The sequence below is a fragment of the Bos mutus genome, chromosome 19 (assembly GCF_027580195.1).
Source record: "Bos mutus isolate GX-2022 chromosome 19, NWIPB_WYAK_1.1, whole genome shotgun sequence".
Lineage (NCBI taxonomy): Eukaryota > Metazoa > Chordata > Mammalia > Artiodactyla > Bovidae > Bos > Bos mutus.
The window spans coordinates 22,270,902-22,288,523 of NC_091635.1; the positions used below are offsets into that span (position 1 = coordinate 22,270,902).

The 17,622-nt window shown below is 38.2% G+C and overlaps 1 protein-coding gene across 1 annotated transcript in view; it reads right to left on the reverse strand.

The window, feature by feature from the left end:
* Positions 1–17,622, reverse strand: part of UTP18 (UTP18 small subunit processome component) — a 58,629-nt gene that overhangs the window by 40,310 nt on the left and 697 nt on the right. Inside the window, exons 2-7 of the mRNA XM_005890259.2 lie at positions 15,728–15,840; positions 12,778–12,876; positions 10,066–10,133; positions 3,815–3,903; positions 1,815–1,940; positions 1,550–1,724 (exon numbers count right to left, since the gene is read on the reverse strand). Of these exons, the coding sequence (XP_005890321.1) occupies positions 1,550–1,724; positions 1,815–1,940; positions 3,815–3,903; positions 10,066–10,133; positions 12,778–12,876; positions 15,728–15,840 (670 nt within the window). The remainder of the gene's footprint in view (positions 1–1,549; positions 1,725–1,814; positions 1,941–3,814; positions 3,904–10,065; positions 10,134–12,777; positions 12,877–15,727; positions 15,841–17,622) is intronic.

Here is a 17,622-nt window from a genome sequence, read left to right on the forward strand (position 1 = left end):
AGGGTATGCTCCTAAACCATAAACCAATGGGGGCATGAGACACATATCCTGCCCAGTGAGCTAAGTAAGTTAATGATCCCTAGAATATGGGCTCTACACATGTGAAAAACAAATTTGTGGACCTAGCTTGATCACACAGAGACAAGAAAACTCCTATGCCCAATCTGGAGGAGGAGTTGACGATGAAAACATGGCATCTATTCAAGAAAGACAAAGAAGTCTTCTCCCCCTCCTCACTATTCCTTTGATTATGAAAACTGTAGACCACTAAGTTCGCAGAGCACGGCATTTCTCTCCTGGGCGCTTGGGGCCTCACAGGTGTGCCGTTCTAATAGATCACTTCTTATCCACCACTGCGCTCTTGCTGAATTCCTCTCTGCACTGAGACATAAAGGACTATGGTACCAGCGTTCTTCAGAGCCTCCATGAAATGACACCAATCGGTTTCACTTACACCGTGTAATGCCAGTTACGTGTACACAGCATTTTGCTTTTAACTTCACACAAAATATAGTGATAATAAATGCCAATATCAATATTACAACTGTTTTACAAAAGCTGGAGCTTTCAAAATAGAAGCCAGATAAAATTTATAATATGGCCTTGAGCAAAAAAGATATACAACTTAATGATGTCAGATTATAAATGTTGCTACCGCTTAGAGAATGAGTTTTCAGGTCAACTGCTGTGCAACTGATAAGAAAAAGAATGTCCAGGTTAATCAGAATAGAGCCAAATTCCACAGCACGGGAAGTGGTCTGATTGTGATCAGATAGATTATATGCTGCTCTTAATGGCGGCAGTAGTTATCAAGGAACATTCACAAAGTGGCAGGGGCTGAGCTCAGCTCAGTCGTGTCCAACTCTCTGCAACCCCATGGCCTGCAGCATGCCAGGCTTCCCTGTCCATCACCAACTCCCACCCTCCCAAGATTTATAATGTTAAGCCAACCAATCACAAGGCTTTGGTTCCCAAAGGGTTCATGAAGGTGGCACTGTGCTTTTGTGGTAACGGGGGTAGGAGAATGCCAAAGAATAGACAAGGCAGAGGAAAGACTAATTTTTATCTGATGATACATCTGCTAAGTAATTCATTTTTCGAAGTACGACTTCCAAAAGCAGTGCTTTGTTTCCCTTTAAATGTAAATCAAAATTGTATTAAAACAAACACCAGAAGAACTGGAGGGTATCCAAATTTCAGAACAAAGAAGTGAAATAATTTGTCTGAAGAATTAGAACCCAGATGTTCTAGCTCCCAGGCTCATATTCTTTCTGCTGCAGCAATTGCTGATTTTACAGCCAAATATGTGCAACTGCCTTTCTACTCTAGGGGAATACAGATTTGCAAACTATCATTTTTTCCCCCCAATAAACTCAGTTCACTTTTTTCATTCAAACACATTATCTCAACAACACATTTTCTACACACTAAAACCAAAGAAACTCTATTTTTAAGAACTTTATGGGAAGAAAAAAAAAGTGGTTCTAAATACTGTTAAACAAACTCAGCTGTGGGCTGTGGGTGTCAATACATTCAATAGAAACCTTACCTCTTACTTGATGCACAGGAATTAGCTTTCCAGCCAGCATATCATAGACATAAAGAATCTTGCTGTGAGTGCTCGTGGCTAAAACCTCTTCTCCATTAGCACTAAAACAAGCCTTAAAGATCGGAAACTTTTCCAAATAGATGCTCTGAATTTTAGGATTTGTTTTTCCATCAACCTATAAGGAATTTTAAAATATTCCTTTTGATTATTTCCAAAGACCATGTATGCTGATTATAAACACTTTTCACTACAAGTCTCCACATACCTGAAATAGGGATACAGCATTATCCAGTCCAGCGACCATCACAACCTGGGCACGAGGGTGGAACTGCACAGACGAGATCCGAGCAGTAGTAGGACGTTCAGCATTCGCATGCTGGCAGTTCTTCATCTGTGGAAAAATAAAGTTGAAATTTTATCAATTCAAATGGGTTAACATTATCTTCTTTAAAGCATGATAAAAGACATCATAGTTTACAATGCAAAAGAAAGTGCACTGGAATGAAAACCAGAAGACCACAGCTCTGTGACCAACTAGTATTCTAGTACACTGTTTCACTATTCAAGAATCCATTTTTACAATCTTTCAAAGAAGGAGATTAAATCGTTAAGCCTTGGAACTCTAGTACACAATCATTTCCCTGAGATATATCCATTTGAGTTAGGAGATTTTTATTTCCATGGAAATTTTACTTAAAACTCCTACTCTGGCATCGCTGTAGTCATGGTACACAATAAGAGGCAACGAGTGGTCATTCCCAAGGTTCTACGGTTGGCATGTCCACTTGTGCAAACTCCAGGATAGTGATGGATGGGAAAACCCAGTGTGCTGCGGTTCATGGGGTCACAAAGTCAGACTTGACTCAGCAACTGAACAACAGCAATGGTTGGTATGGACTGGTAATGTTTTCCTCTCATGGTATATGGTTGTTAGTTTGAAGTAATGATGATCTCATGTGTCATTTGGACTATTTTCATGCTTTTGTTTTGTTTTTACAGGCTTTTCACTCTGCATTAAAAATGAAATTATATAAAACATCATAGTATTATATGATGTTCTATTTTTGACTACATTTTCAACAGAGGTGAATTCACTCTATGAGGAGCTAAATGAACTACCTTCAGAGTAAGGATAGACAGAATCACTAATAATTTACCATAAGATCCCCTTTTCTCATATAATTCACATGCTATCACTTTATAATGGGGAAAATTACATCAAAGAGAGAACAGTTCATTTGACAGATATTTGAAGTAAGTGCTGAGTAAGCACTTGGTTACAACAATGAACAAGTGGGACACAGGAGTAAATTAGAAGGTAACTAGAGTAAGCTACTTCTTTAAAAAAAAGGTTGAAAAAAGATTTATTTGGCTGTATCAAGTCTTAGTTGCAGCACATGGGGAATCTTTATTGCAACATGCAGTAGTTTTTCTTGCAGCAGTCTCTCTAGTCTCAATGGATGGGCGTAGTTGGGTGTAGTTGATCTGTGGTTCATGGGATCTTAGTTCCCTGACAAGGATCAGACCCAAGTCCTCTGCACTGGAAGGCAGATTCTTAACCACTGGACCACTAGGGAAGTCTTGAGTAAGCCACTTTAGACAGGAAGGCCAGGAAAGACATTTCTATGACATTATGTGAGCAGAAAGGTAAGAGTGAGTTTGCCACTGGCTGTGCTTGAAAAACAGACAGAAGACTGAGCAAGAACAAAGGTTCAGAGGCAAGAAAGGACTCAGCATGTGCAGAAAACAGAAACAAGGTCTCTGCGGCCTAAATAAGGAGTAAGAGAAAAAGGGATGAGATGAAGTTGAAGACGTAAGCATTAAGTCAGATCCCAGGAAGAGGGTAGCGTAGACTATGATAAGAAAGCTTACAAAGAGCAATGAAAAGTGACAGGACATGACGCTTTATTTTTAAAAAGACCCTTCGGGCTACTGTAGGAAGAATGGTTGAGGAAGAAGTGGAAATGGAGAGTCTAGCCATGAAATTGTTGCCATGCAGCACGAACCAGGCTCCTGTCAACAGAAAGGATGAGAAATGCAAAAGGAGGAATCAAGCAAGAATCATAAAAGATTCCTGGGAACATAATTTAATGTTATCATTTTTGCAAAAGGAAAAAAAAAAACACCTTACACAAATATTTATCAAGGCAAAAAGACAGCAAGCACATTTAATCCCACAGATAACAGAAAGCCATAGGTCTGAAAGTCAAAGTACATTGGATTTGAGGTAATTAGCTGGTTTGGCCCAATTTTACTAATTCTCACCTTTAAGATTCCTTTAGGAAGAGATGTAGATGTGGATATGAAATTCCCAGTCCTTTGCAACAAATCATCTTCCTCCTCTTCACTTTCATCTATGTCAAACAAACCCATAAGTATATCTTTAGAATCAATGAGATAGCCATCACCTACCCCAAACACCTGTATTTCAAACTTCAACTCCCCTCCCATTCTCCCAACCTCAATCATTTTATTTAAGCTACAACTGGTAAAACAGCAAAATAAATTTGAAAGAGGAAATGACAAACACATCAATGTATATGTTTAAAAGCCCGACTCTGGAATGAAAGGCACACATTCACTACAGTGACTAAAAGAACATGAAATAAAGATAAACTGAGTCAACATTTAAAGAGAGAAACTCATAATTGTGGCAAAACTGGCAACAGGATGAACAGCAGATCTAGCTTAACAATTCACAAGAAAAAGAACTAGAATTTTTAGTTGACTGGAAGATCACTGGTAGCAAACCATGCGTCAGAACTTCAAAGACAGGTAATAGGCCTGCTCTTCCCCTGGAGATGACTGATGAGTCTCCTAAAGAAAGCTGAGAAGCTAAGCAGAGTGTTTAAGGTTAAGGGGGCAAAACCCAGCACCAGAAGCCCTCTAGGGTGCCTAAGGGACCTGATAAACTACCAGGCTCTCAAATTGTTGCCACAAAAGGCAATACATAAAATTAAAGGTGAAATAAAAGAATCGTAAGAAAATCTCCCAAGACCTGAAACCCAGCTTTAAAACCTCGTACTGTCTCATTAGAATAAAACGTTTTAGGATTGCTAGTACCCCTTGCCCAGCCACTTACCCAAAAACAACTGTACAAATTCTCTAGAGAAATATATCATTGTCCTAGACCTCTAGTTAATCAATACTACTTTTCTTTAATTGGAGTATAATTGCTTTACCATATCGTGTTAGTTTCTGCCATACAATGCGAATCAGCTATATATATGCTATACATGTTCCCCCCTTTCGGAGTCTCCCTCCCATCCCACCCCCATCCCATCTCTCCAAGTCATTACAGAGCACCAAGCTGAGCTCCCTGTACTATACAGAAGGTTCCCACTAGCTATCTGTTTTACACATGTGTTAGTTGCTCAGTTGTGTCCGACTCTTTGTAACCCAATGGACAGTAGCCCATCAGGCTCCTCTGTCCATGGAATTCTCCAGACAAGAATAATGGAGTGAGCAGCTAGTCCCTTCTCCAGGGGATCTTCCAGACCCAGGGATCGAACCTGTGTCTCCTGCATTGCAGGCAGATTCTTTACCACTTGAGCCACCAGGGAAGCCCCACCGCACACACAGTAATGTATACAAGTCAATGCTACTCTCTCAATTCATCCCATCTTCCCTTTCCCACATGTCCAAAAGTCTGTTCTCTATATCCGTGTCTTCTATTCCTGCCCTGCAAATAGGTGCAGTACCATTTTTCTATTTGATACTATTTTTCATGTACAATGCCCACCACTCAATGAAACAGAACCAGGTCAATAATGACAAGGTGAATATAATCTGACTGAAAACCTAAGGAGAAACAAACAATCCTCACAGGAGATCTAGATAATGGAGTTATCAGACATAAAAATTTAAATATTATGTTTAAAACTTATGGAAAAAGAGATCAGGTCTGTGGTTTCCAGAGATTGGTGAGGGAGAGGAACGTAAGGGGAAATTGGATGAAGGCAGTCCAAAAGGTATAAGCTTTCAGTTATAAGATCAGTAAGTACTAGAGATATAACATACAACATGATAACTAGAATTCTGCAATATATATCAAAGTTGTTAAGATATAAAAATCTTAAGACATCTCATCACAAGGAAAAATATTTCTTTTCTATGTCTATAACTTTTTATCTATCTGAGATGACGGATGTTCACATACACTAAACTTATTTTGGTGATCATTTCATGATGTCTGTAAGTCAAATCATTACACTGTACACCTTAAACTTATACAGTGTTGTAGGTCAATTCTCTCAATAAAACTGGAAGGAAAAGAAAAATAAAAAAATTAAAACTTCATTTTTAATATATTTAACATATTTAAAAGACATGTTTTACATATTTGAAAGACAAGACTCAGAAGTAAGCCAGAAAACTAGATGAGTAAAAAAGAACCAGCCACTTCTCTGGCAGTCCAGCAGTTAAGACTTTGCCTTCCAATGCAGGGGGTAAGGGTTTGATCCTTGATTAGGGAGCAAAGATCCCACATGCCTCTAGGCCAAAAAACCAAAACACAAATAGAAGCAATACTGTAACAACTTCAGTGAAGACTTAAAAAGCAAAACAAAATCTCAGACTATCATAAAAAAAAAAGAACCAAATAGAAATTCTAGAACTGAAAAAAACACAGTAATGAAAATTTAACATCCAGTGGATGGTTTTAACAGGTATCAAAATTACATGAAGAGAGAATTCGTGGTCTAGAAAAAGGATCAGAAAAAATTATCCAGACTAAAGCATAGAAAGCAAAAAGAAAATACAGAAAAGAATAGTCTACAGCCATACCACCCTGAATGCACCCAATCATCAGAAAAGAACACACAGAATGTTTAAAAAAAATTAACATAAATGTAACTGGTATCCTAGAAAGAAAGAAAGAATGGAACAAAAACAATTTGAAGAGATTAACAGGCAAGAATTTGCAAAACTTAGAAAAGACATCTAGCCAGATTCAAGAGTACCTGTGAAGACCAAGAATACAAACCAATCTAAAAAGATTGGGGGGAGGGGTAGATAAATTGACAAGCAACAATAACACAATTACAATATTAAGGAATTATTACTGATTACTGCAAGCATATCAGTTCAGCTCAGTTGCTCAGTCATGTCCAACTCTGCAAACCCACAGACTGCAGCATACCAGGCTTCCCTGTCCATTACCAACTCCCAGAGCTTGCTCAAACTCATGTCCATTGAGTCAATGATGCCATCCAACCATCTCATCCTCTGACGTCCCCTTCTCCTCCTGCCTTCAATCTTTCCCAGCATTAGGGTCTTTCCCAAGGAGTCAGTTCTTCTCATTAGGTGGCCAAAGTATTGGAGCTTCAGCATCCGTTCTTCCAAAGAATATTCAGGACTGCTTTCCTTTAGGATGGACTGGTTGGATCTTCTTGCAGTCCAAGGGACTCTCAAGACTCTTCTCCAACACTACAGATCAAAACCATCAATTACTTCAGCACTCAGCTTTCTTTATCATCCAACTCTCACATCCATACATGATGACTGGAAAAACCACAGCTTTGACAAGACAGACCTTTGTCAGCAAAGTAATGTCTCTGCTTTTTAACACGCTGTCTAGGTTTGTCATAATTATTCTTCCAAGGAGCAAGCATCTTTTAATTTCATGGCTGCAGTCACCATATGTAGTGATTTTAGAGCCCCCAAAATAGTCTGTCACTGGTTCCCCATCTATTTGCCATGAGGTGAGGGGACCAGATGCCATGATCTTCACATTTTGAATGTTGAGTTTTAAGCCAGCTTTTTCACTTTCCTCTTTCACTTTCATCAAGAGGCTCTTTAGTTCCTCTTCACCTTCTACCATTAAGGGTGGTGTCATCTGTGTATCTGAGGTTATTGATATTTCTCCTAGCAATCTTGATTCCAGCTTGTGCTTCATCCAGTCCAGCATGAAGTACTCTGCATATGAATTAAATAAGCAAGATGATAATATACAGCCTTGATGTACTCCTTTCCCAATTCGGAACCAGTCCGTTGTTCCATGTCTGGTTCTAACTGCTGCTTCTTGATCTGCATACAGATTTCACAGGAGGCAGGTAAGGTGGTCTGATATTTCCATGTGTTTAAGAATTTTCCATAGTTTTCTGTGACCCACATAGTCAAAGACTTTGGTGCAGTCGATGAATCAGATGTTTTTCTGGAATTCTCTTGCTTTTTCTATGATCCAATGGATCGTAACAGCATTACAGTTACGTTTAAAGCAGGGTGGGGGTTGGGGGCGGTATTTCTCTTTTAATCTAGAAACTTCCTTGGCAGTCCAGGAGTTAAGATTCCGCACATTCATTTCAGGGTGCACAGGTCTAATCCCCAGTCAGGGAACTTACGTAACAGTGAGCCAAAAAAAGTAATTCAGAAAAAACAAAAAATAACCTTAAAAAAACACAATAATCTAGTATTTATAGATAAAAATAACAAATGGTGGGACTTCCCTGGTGGTCTAGTAGTTAAGAATCTGCCTTAAAGGGACAGAGTTAAGTGGTTAGAAATCTCAAGGGACATGAGATCGATCCTTGGTCTGGGAAGACCCCTCATGCCATGGAGCATCTAAACCCATGTGATGGAATTCCTGAGCCCACACACTCCAGGGTCTGCACACTGCAATGAAGAATAGCCCCCACTCACTGCAACTAGAGAAAAGCCCACACGCAGCAATGAAGACCTAGCACAGCCAAAAATTAACTAATTAATTTTTAAAAATAACTGTGAGATTAAAACTGTGAAGCTCGGTTATTATAGTCACCACTTTGCCAATAAGTATACTTTGGACAAATCACTTGTATCTTTTTGAACCTTACTCCTGTCATCTGTCCAATAAAGGTATTAGACTTCAATATCCCAGACAGTAACAGACTGGCTAACTGTTGACCTAATTCATTTCCCTATTCTCCTTGGCACAAAGACACACTCTACTTCCTGGTATTCCATGCAGTTAAGTGTGGTCTCATGACTGAGTTCTGGCCAAAAAAATGTGGGCGCAAGTATCATGTAGCACTTCCAGGACAGGTTTTATTAAGCTCCCTTGGTGAGCCTCTCTCACTTCTCCTGTAAGTCAACTGGTAGTCGTCAATACCTTCGGCAACTCTGGAAGGCCCAGAATGAGATGGCAGAATCTCTAAGAATTTGGGCCCCTGAAGTAGAACATGACCTCACCACCCTAACCATATGCACAGAAAAAAATTCTACCTGATTAAGCCACTGGGATCTGGGAAATTTTCTGCTTCAGTGCTAGCATAAAACCTTATCTATAATTACATGGATCTAAAATAGAGTATTCTATGAATGCAGTATTCTAAAACAGATAATAAAATTGTATTTCATTCAGGAAAGTAAACTGGTGACCAAAGTTTGTAATTATGTCATGTTAAAAAAAAGTGATAACAAGATGATTAACATACCAAAAAAAGAAAAAAACTTGGAAAAACATTTCTCAAATAACAGAACAGTTTCATATGAAAGATAAGATTATATTTCTTCAAAATATAGGACTAGAGAGTAGAAAGATTAAATTTCAAAATAGTAAAAAATTAGAACAATTAGTTCTTAAAGAGGAAGAGAGTAAGAAACAGCCAAATAAAGAGCACAACATTATTTGATATATTGAAGCAGAGGCTAAGTTATCATCTAGCAGCTGTTGTGGAAAAGCTTCTCGCAGTGGATCAAGTCAGGTTATATCACTAAGAGGCCCTCAACCTCTAAAAGTATCTAGTTGGAAACCAGAAGGCAAGTTTCTACTTACTAACTGATTGAGTTTTCTATCAGAAATGTATAAAACTGGTTCCTTGTAAGGGCTCCCTATACTTGAATACCAGGACTGATATGGGTTGGGAGAAGGAAGGGAGAGGTGTTGACGACAATCAAATAGAAATTCATCATATATCAAAGATGCTAAGAAAGGAGCTCCTGTATTACAATGAAAGGCTATACTGCAGAATCCCTCAAGGATTTCAAAGGTCAATTTCAAGTCTAAAATTTGTAACTCCAAAAACTCATATCAGGTCTTGGCCAAACTTATAACACCTAAACTCAAAGATCTTAACGGTAGAAAACAGTTTTGGTACAAGTCAAACTTAAAATCCAGAGTTGAAAAATAGGTTTTTAGGAAGTATGTAATCCTCTGGGTCTGACCTGATAGGTGCTCCTTAGCAAAACATTCCATTTCCTAGTGGATAGCTAGATCAGTTGCTCATGTCTTTGGAAGGGGCTCTGAATCAAGAAATAACACTACTAATTTTTTTACTTAATCCTATGTCATAATGTAACACAGTTCTGTTGAAAACAAAATAAAATTCATTCATTATTGCCTTTACAAGTAAAGAATATACTATTAAGTCTTACATTATTGTAAAAGCATTTCCCTCAGAGAAATGGTAGACTTCAAAACCAGGTATTTAAAAAAAAAGACATTTCAAACATTAATGAGTCTCATGAGAAACCTCAAATAATAACAGAACAACATTAGGAATCTAGTTACCAATTTAAACAGAGGTGTCAACACTCACCATCTGAAGGTGTTTTCCATTTATTGGCCTCTGCCCAGGCAGGGACTCCCCCCATAGCATGCTGAAATCTAAGCAAAAACATAAAATTTTGCAGGGACCACTGTATTTATACTTTGGTACATTTAAAGAATATAGGTCAGAACATAAATAGAAATCTCTTCCAAAGAAGTTCTTATCCTGAGGAACAGAAGGGCTAGTCACACAGGATATTCCCAACCTGCCTAAATTGATAACCATCTAAACTAGTCTGGGATACAGGACACCTGGATACCTATTTGTTGTTACTAATTACATTTGCTGTTGCCTTATTTGCACATATAAACACACAAGATTTGGTGATTAAGTAAAGAAATAGAAAACTCTTTGTGGTTATAAATCAATGCTAACAGAATACACAATAGAATACTAGAACATGTCTGAAAGAAAATGACCAGACTGGTAAAATAAACAAACCTTCATTGTATATCCTTTGACTAAAATGGGAGCACTTCACCCTGGAAAAAGCAAGCTCCCAGAGAAGTATGCTAGTTACATTCTGGTATGTAGAAGCCTGCAAAAATCATTCTAATTGTTTAAAACAGAATCATAGACAAGTCCACCAAACTAAGCCCACTGGACAAAATGTATGAAACTGTTTTCAAAAGTTGGACAAAAGGCAACATAGGACTATGATTCCTAAGAGAAGAGAAATAACAAGGGGAGCCATGCCATTACTGGGATTTTCCCCTCAAGGCATTTTTATAAGACCCTGACACAGAGGTAAGGGGAAAATGATCAGACTTGAAAGAAGCTGAGACAACAGGAACTTGAGGGGCAATCAACTATAGAAGAGGAAGAGAATGAGCTCCAGAAATTTGCACAGGGGGTCCACAGACACTTCTGAATACTAAGCTACACACTCACAGAATAAGATTCCATGAGGTCAAGCAAGGAACTACTAGACGGATCTAAGTTGCACAGAACCAAAGTTCAGACATTTGAGTTCAACCAGTCAGAGGAAGGGTCCTTATTGAACACTCAGGACATTCAGCAGAGATCCCAGGAAGGTCACATCTTAATAGGGCTAAACCAGCCTAGAATAAATGCTACTCGAATAGAAGAAATCTCTAAAAACAAGTCTTGAAAGGATCAAAGTGATTTCCAAGTCATTTAACTGCCTGCCAAGACAAAGTTAAACACCCATTGAAAACAAAAAACAAAATCCAGGCACTGAACAACATTCACACTGCCCAGAATACAATCAAAATTATTAGATTTACAAAGAAGCAGAAAAATATGAACCATAACCAGAAAAAAAAAAAAAAAAAAGCAGTCAACAGAAATGAAAGACCTGACAGGATTAGCGCTCAAGGACCTAAAAGTAACTAATACACATCAAAACGAATGAAACCGTGCCATTTGCAGAAATGTGGATGAGTCTAGAGACTGTCACAAAGTGAGGTGAGTCAGAAAGAGAAAAATAAATATCATGCAATATTGCTTACATGTGGAATCTAGAAAAATGATACAGATGAACTTATCAGCAAAGCAGAGAGAGACACAGATGTAGAGAACAAGTGTATGGTAATGGATGGGGGCAGGGGGAGGTGGGCAGGATGAACTGGGAGACTGGGATTGACACATAGACACTATGTACAAAATAGATAACTAGTGAGAACCTAATGCATAGCACAGGACTGTCTACTCAATGCTCTGTGGTACCTAAACGGGAAGGAAATCCAAAAAAGAGGGGATATATGTACATGTATAGCTGATTCACTTTGCTGTACAGCAGAAACACAACTTTGTAGAGCAACTACACTCCAATAAAAATTAATAAAAAATAAAATAAAACAGCTAATACAAATATATTCAAGTATTTAAAGGATGTATGAACACAATAAAAGGAAAAATAGCAACTAAACAGAACAAAACGAAAGGTCTAGTTGAAAAGATCTTCTCAAGCTGGAAAATATCTGAAATAACAAATTCACTAAATGGGTTTAACAGACTGAAAAAACTACATACTGTATTATTGTATTTATATGACATTCTGGAAAAAGCAAATCTATAAAGACAGAAAATGGATCAATGCTTGTCACGGGGTAATGGAATTAGAAGATGAAGAGAGAATGCTGACTATCACGGGGTATAAAAGAACTTTCTGAGTGAAAGCAATGTTCTGTATCTTGATTACATATATTAATTGTCATGGGCTTACATGACTATACCTACTAAACAAAATTTACAGAATGATACTTTAAAAGGGTGAATTTCAATATATGTAAATTATACTTCAATAAATCTACTGTCAAAATATAGTGATAATGTAATGAATCTCTAGGAACATTAAAAAAAATTCAGTACAAAAAATAAACATACCTTAAAATACTTTTAAAGGTACACAAGTTCGAATTAATAAAATGTTTCAATATAAAATCATTATTTTAAAATATATATTTCCCAGTTCTGTTCAACTGCAAGAGCCTAGAAGTTGTGGAAAACAGATGATTTTCCACATACCAACAAACAAGCAAGTGAACAATAATATCATTGATCATACTTGGACAGTGGGATTCCAAGTTTTTTGTACTTGTGTTGTCTCTCTGCTCCCTCATAATAAAGTTTAATCATTTTCCAAGGACAATTCTTTTATGATTCAAAATGGAAATCTGACTACCCAAGAAGCTGTTACAGCCAGAGGTTGAAAAAGTCAAAATAAAATACACTTACTCTTCTTTAAGTCTCTTTTGAAGCTCATCTTTCGAAAGCTGATTTTCACTGGCGTTTTTCATCATATCTTTCCGAAAACGATTGTTCATCATGTCAACCCTACAAAAAAAAGTAGAACGGTATGCTTTAGATAACTTAAAGAATTAACATTAACAGTTGTTGCCTTTAGTATTTGGAGCAAACAACACAGGCCAAGATTTATAAGATGTGGAACATCTCAAATATACGTTCTTCATTCTTCCAGAAATAAAAAGTAAGTCTCTAATATTTCAGGTCACCTAATTCAACCTCTGGTGAGCTATTTCAAATTCATGACTTCTCTAGACACAGCTTACAGCCATTCACCAAAATTAATTCCAGGCAAATCACCGAAACCTTAAAATACTATGAAGGAAAAATATACGTAAATATTTTTCTCTCTGATGCAGAACTTTTTACTGTTAAAATCAGAAGAAAAAAAAAAGACTTCACTATATATATACTTGACTATTCTGTGCCAAACAATATTAAAACAAACTTAAAAGCAAACAAAAAGCGAGAAGATGAGTTTCTCTGGTGGCTCACTGGTAAGCAATTTACCTGCAGGAGACTCGGGTTGGATCCCTGTTCTGGGAAGATCCCACATGCTGCGGGGCAACTAAGCCCGAGTGCCACAATTATCCAGCCTGAGCTCTAGAGCCTGGCAACTGCCACTACTGAGACCATGAGCCACAACTACAGAAGCCCACACACCCTAGGGAAGCCACCACAATGCGAAGTTCGCACACTGCACTAAAGAAGAGCCCTCACTCTCCACAACCAGAGAAAAGCCCAAGCAACATCAAAGACATGGCACAGCCAAAAATAAAGAAATAAAATTATATAGTTTTTAAAGCTAGAAGATAATGTGCAAGAAACTTGACATTAAAGGGTTTGAAATTCTCAATTACACAAGGAGCTAATATACTAAAATCATTAATAAACAATCTCATTCTGCCACAGGCAACAACATGGATGAACACTACGTGAAATAAAACAGACATGAAGAAAAATGCTGCATGGTCTCACTTATGCGTGGCCTCTGAAGAGGACAGACAAAAGCAAAGAGTGGGATGACGATTACCAGGGGTGAGAAGGTAGACGAAACAGGGAGATGCTGGTCGAAGAGTACAAAGCTGCAGTTGTGTAGGATAGAGAGCTAATGCAAAGCATGACTACAGTTAATATTACACACTGGAAATTTGCAAAGTGAGGAGATTTCAAGTGCTCTCACTACAAATAAAAATGGTAACTCTTTGAAGACATGGAAATGCAATTAATTTACATGACTGCAGTAATAACTTCAGTATGTATATGTATAGCAAATTACCATGTTGTACACCTTAAACACATTCAACTTTTATTTGAAAAGTAAACAAAATGAAACAGTGTTTAGTAGACAAAACAAGCAAAGACATAACAGAGACTACTTTTAAGAAATACCAATGACTAACAAAAACTGATCTATCTTCTCAACAAAAATTAAGTAGGTATTTCCCACCCATTAAACTGACAAGGTCTGAAAACAGAAATTACGGTTTTCAAAAAGGAGTAGAACAAATACTTCTCAATTGAAAAGTAAACTGGTAGAACTTCAGAGTCAGCCTGGTAGTAATTATCAATAACCCTAGAAATGTCTCCTCTTTGATTAAATTATTCTACCTCTGAAAGACTGGAGCCTCATCCTCTGCTTCCTTTTCAAACCTACCCTCTTTCCTCACTGCATCCTCATCCTCACCCCCAACTCCATCATCGCTGCACTCCTTCAAGGGGGCAGCAGTGCAATATCTGGCATCCAGTTCTAAGAATAAGTGGTGGCAGAGTTCAATAAAGAAGCTCCTTTGCCCCAGTGATGTTGTATATTTGTCTGTCTGTGGCTTCAACTTCTGGCCTTAGATTTCATAAATTCATTTTCTAATTTAAAAGAAGAATCTTCCTTTAATTTTAAAAGAAAAAGGTTTATGCATAAACATGCCCATCTCAACATTAATTAAAAAAAATAACTTACCCAACAACAGCTATGTATATTATGGTTAAATCATATAATGGATTATAATACATCCATTATAATAGTCTTTAAAGTGTTTATAAGGTGTTTTTTTTTTTATTTAGGGAGAAATGCTTGTAATACAGTACATTCTCCCTATGCGTGTGTGCTTGCTAAGTTGTTTCAGTCGTGTCCAACTCTTTGCAACCCTTGGACTCGGAACCCACCAGGCTCTTCTGTCCACGAAATTCTCTAAGCAAGAATATTGGAGTGGGTTGCCATGCCCTTCTCCAGGAGATCTTTCCAATCCAGGAATCAAACCCGTGTCTCTTACATCTCTTGCATTGGCAGGCGAGTTCTTTACCACTAGCACCACCTGGGAAGCCCACGTAAATTATGGTTAAATCATATAATGGATAACATATCCATTTTAAAGTGTTTATAAAGTTTTTTTTTTAACTAGGGAGACATGCTTGCAATACAATACATTCTCATCAATTAAAGTACATACTGTGCATGATGGCTAATTTTTTTTAGTCTTTTCTCCATTTTAGGCATGTGTTAAGAGCTCTACATATACTATTTAATCTCAAGAGTCTTCTGATATAGTTACTATCTCCATTTTACAAAGGAGAAAAGACAGGTTCCAAACTGGCCTGTAGTCAGTTAGGAACTGGCCAAACTGGGAAGCAAACTCAGGTCTGACCCCCAAACACTGTGCTCTCTTAGCTTCTCTGTGGAGCACAGAAGAGAGGAGAGATGCATGCCAGCACGCTAACAGTGGTTCTCCCTCGGCGATGGGATATGAATGACCTTTGCCATATACTTTGCAGTACTTTTTAAATCTTCACAGAATCACATATTCAGAAAGAGAACGTTCTTAAAACCTGAAAAACAACTTCTGACACATCCAGAGGGATTCCAGAAAAAAATTAGGCAACCTACATCTCCTCATCTTCATCTTCTTCATCCAGCCAAACTGGCTTCTTCTGAGGTAGAAAATTATCTTTTGCTTCCTTCTCCACTTCTGAGTCATCTGAGTCTTCCTGTACTTGAACCTAGAGAAGACAAAATACCCACAAGCACTGAGTCTTTCTTGTCTCATGGTGGCAGACTTTGTAGTTACACTATTTGTAGAATGCTTTGTTTTTATGGCCCTCTGATCAAATTATGGGACAGAATGCTTCCACAGCAAATGCTAGAGGCAGAACAGAAAACCAGGTTAGAGATAGAGAAATGCACCACCCACTGGACAGGTGAGGTAAGATAGAACAGTCTAGGAGAAAAAGTCAACTTGCTGAGAAGATCAAAAAAGACAAGCGTAAAAGGTAAGTTAGATAAAAGAGCAGGGAAAATCACAGAACTACACAAATCACAGGATCAGAGGCAGACTGACACCAAAAATAAAATAACATGATTGAATGTCATGACTAAACCATATTTCATATTCTTAGACACACTTCTCTATTTTTCTTAACTGTTCTTGATCCCCTACCTACTTAAGAAACTTTATACTATACAATCAAATCTAAATCTAGACCACAGAATTTACCCTGAAGTGAGCTTGAGCTTTCCCAAAACCACGATAAGTTGCTAAGTCGTTTCAGTCGTGTCGGACTCTATGCGACCCCATAGATGGAAACCCACCAGGCTCCCCGTCCCTGGGATTCTCCAGGCAAGAGTACTGGAGTGGGTTGCCATTTCCTTCTCCAATGCATGAAAGTGAAAAGTGAAAGGGAAGTCGCTCATTCATGTCCGACTCTTAGTGACCCCATGGACTGCAGCCTACCAGGCTCCGCCATCCATGGGATTTTCCAGGCAAGAGTACTGGAGTGGGGTGCCAGTGCCTTCTCCAAAACCACAACAGGTATGTTCAAATGATTTATACCTGCTCTATTACTAGCCTATGATCCTTCAAAGCCCGATAAACCCCATTTCACAGTTTCTTTTCCTGACTGGGAAACCATCACATACTTCAGCATTTTCCCAGTAGTATTTCTCTATCTCCCAGCTAGATTCTGCAACCTCTCCCATAAGCACCCAAAGGATGTTCTGGCAATCAACTGATACTTGTTACGTCTGTTTCTTTATCAAATTGAGTAATTCTCAGGAAGGCTTTGCTCTTCTACCCTATGTATTATTGTATAGGCTCCCTCTACACAAATTTAATCTTCCTTTCTTGAATGTCTTTTTATTCTTCATCATTTCACTGACATAGTTGAGTTTTATCTTCTGCCTCTGCCACTGGTATCTAACTCCAAAAAGGCAAGGATGTTTGCCAGTTTTTGTCCATTGCTGTTTCTCTTCCAGTGCCTAGAAATTGCCTAGGACTTCCTATCTTGGAAGATAAGCCAGATAAAGGATTTTTTTTTTTTTTTAAAGCGTGCAAAAAATTTATAATCATTATAATCAATCAATCATGCAGGGTTTTCACCGCCAGGAAAAGAATCTGCCGCCAAATTGGCTCACAAATATTTAAAAGACGAATACAAAAGTTGGCCAGTCAATCACTTGGTATGATTGTTAAAACATCAGACAAGACTCCCAGGCCTGTGCCCAGGAATTCTGATTTCGCAAACGAAGCGGAACTCCTGAATCACTGCACAGTACTGAGGCAGGTGATGCAACGACTAAGGGAGAAAAGACAGTGGGGATGAGCCACAAAAGATGCTCACGATTAAAACAGTCTAAACGAGTATGAGGGCTTCCCAGGTGGCGCTAGTAGTAAAGAACCCGCCTGCCAATGCATGAGACTTAGGAGACGCGAGTTCGATCCCTGGGTCTGGAAGATCCCCGGGAGAAGGCATGACAACCCACTCCAATAATCTTGCCTGGAGAAT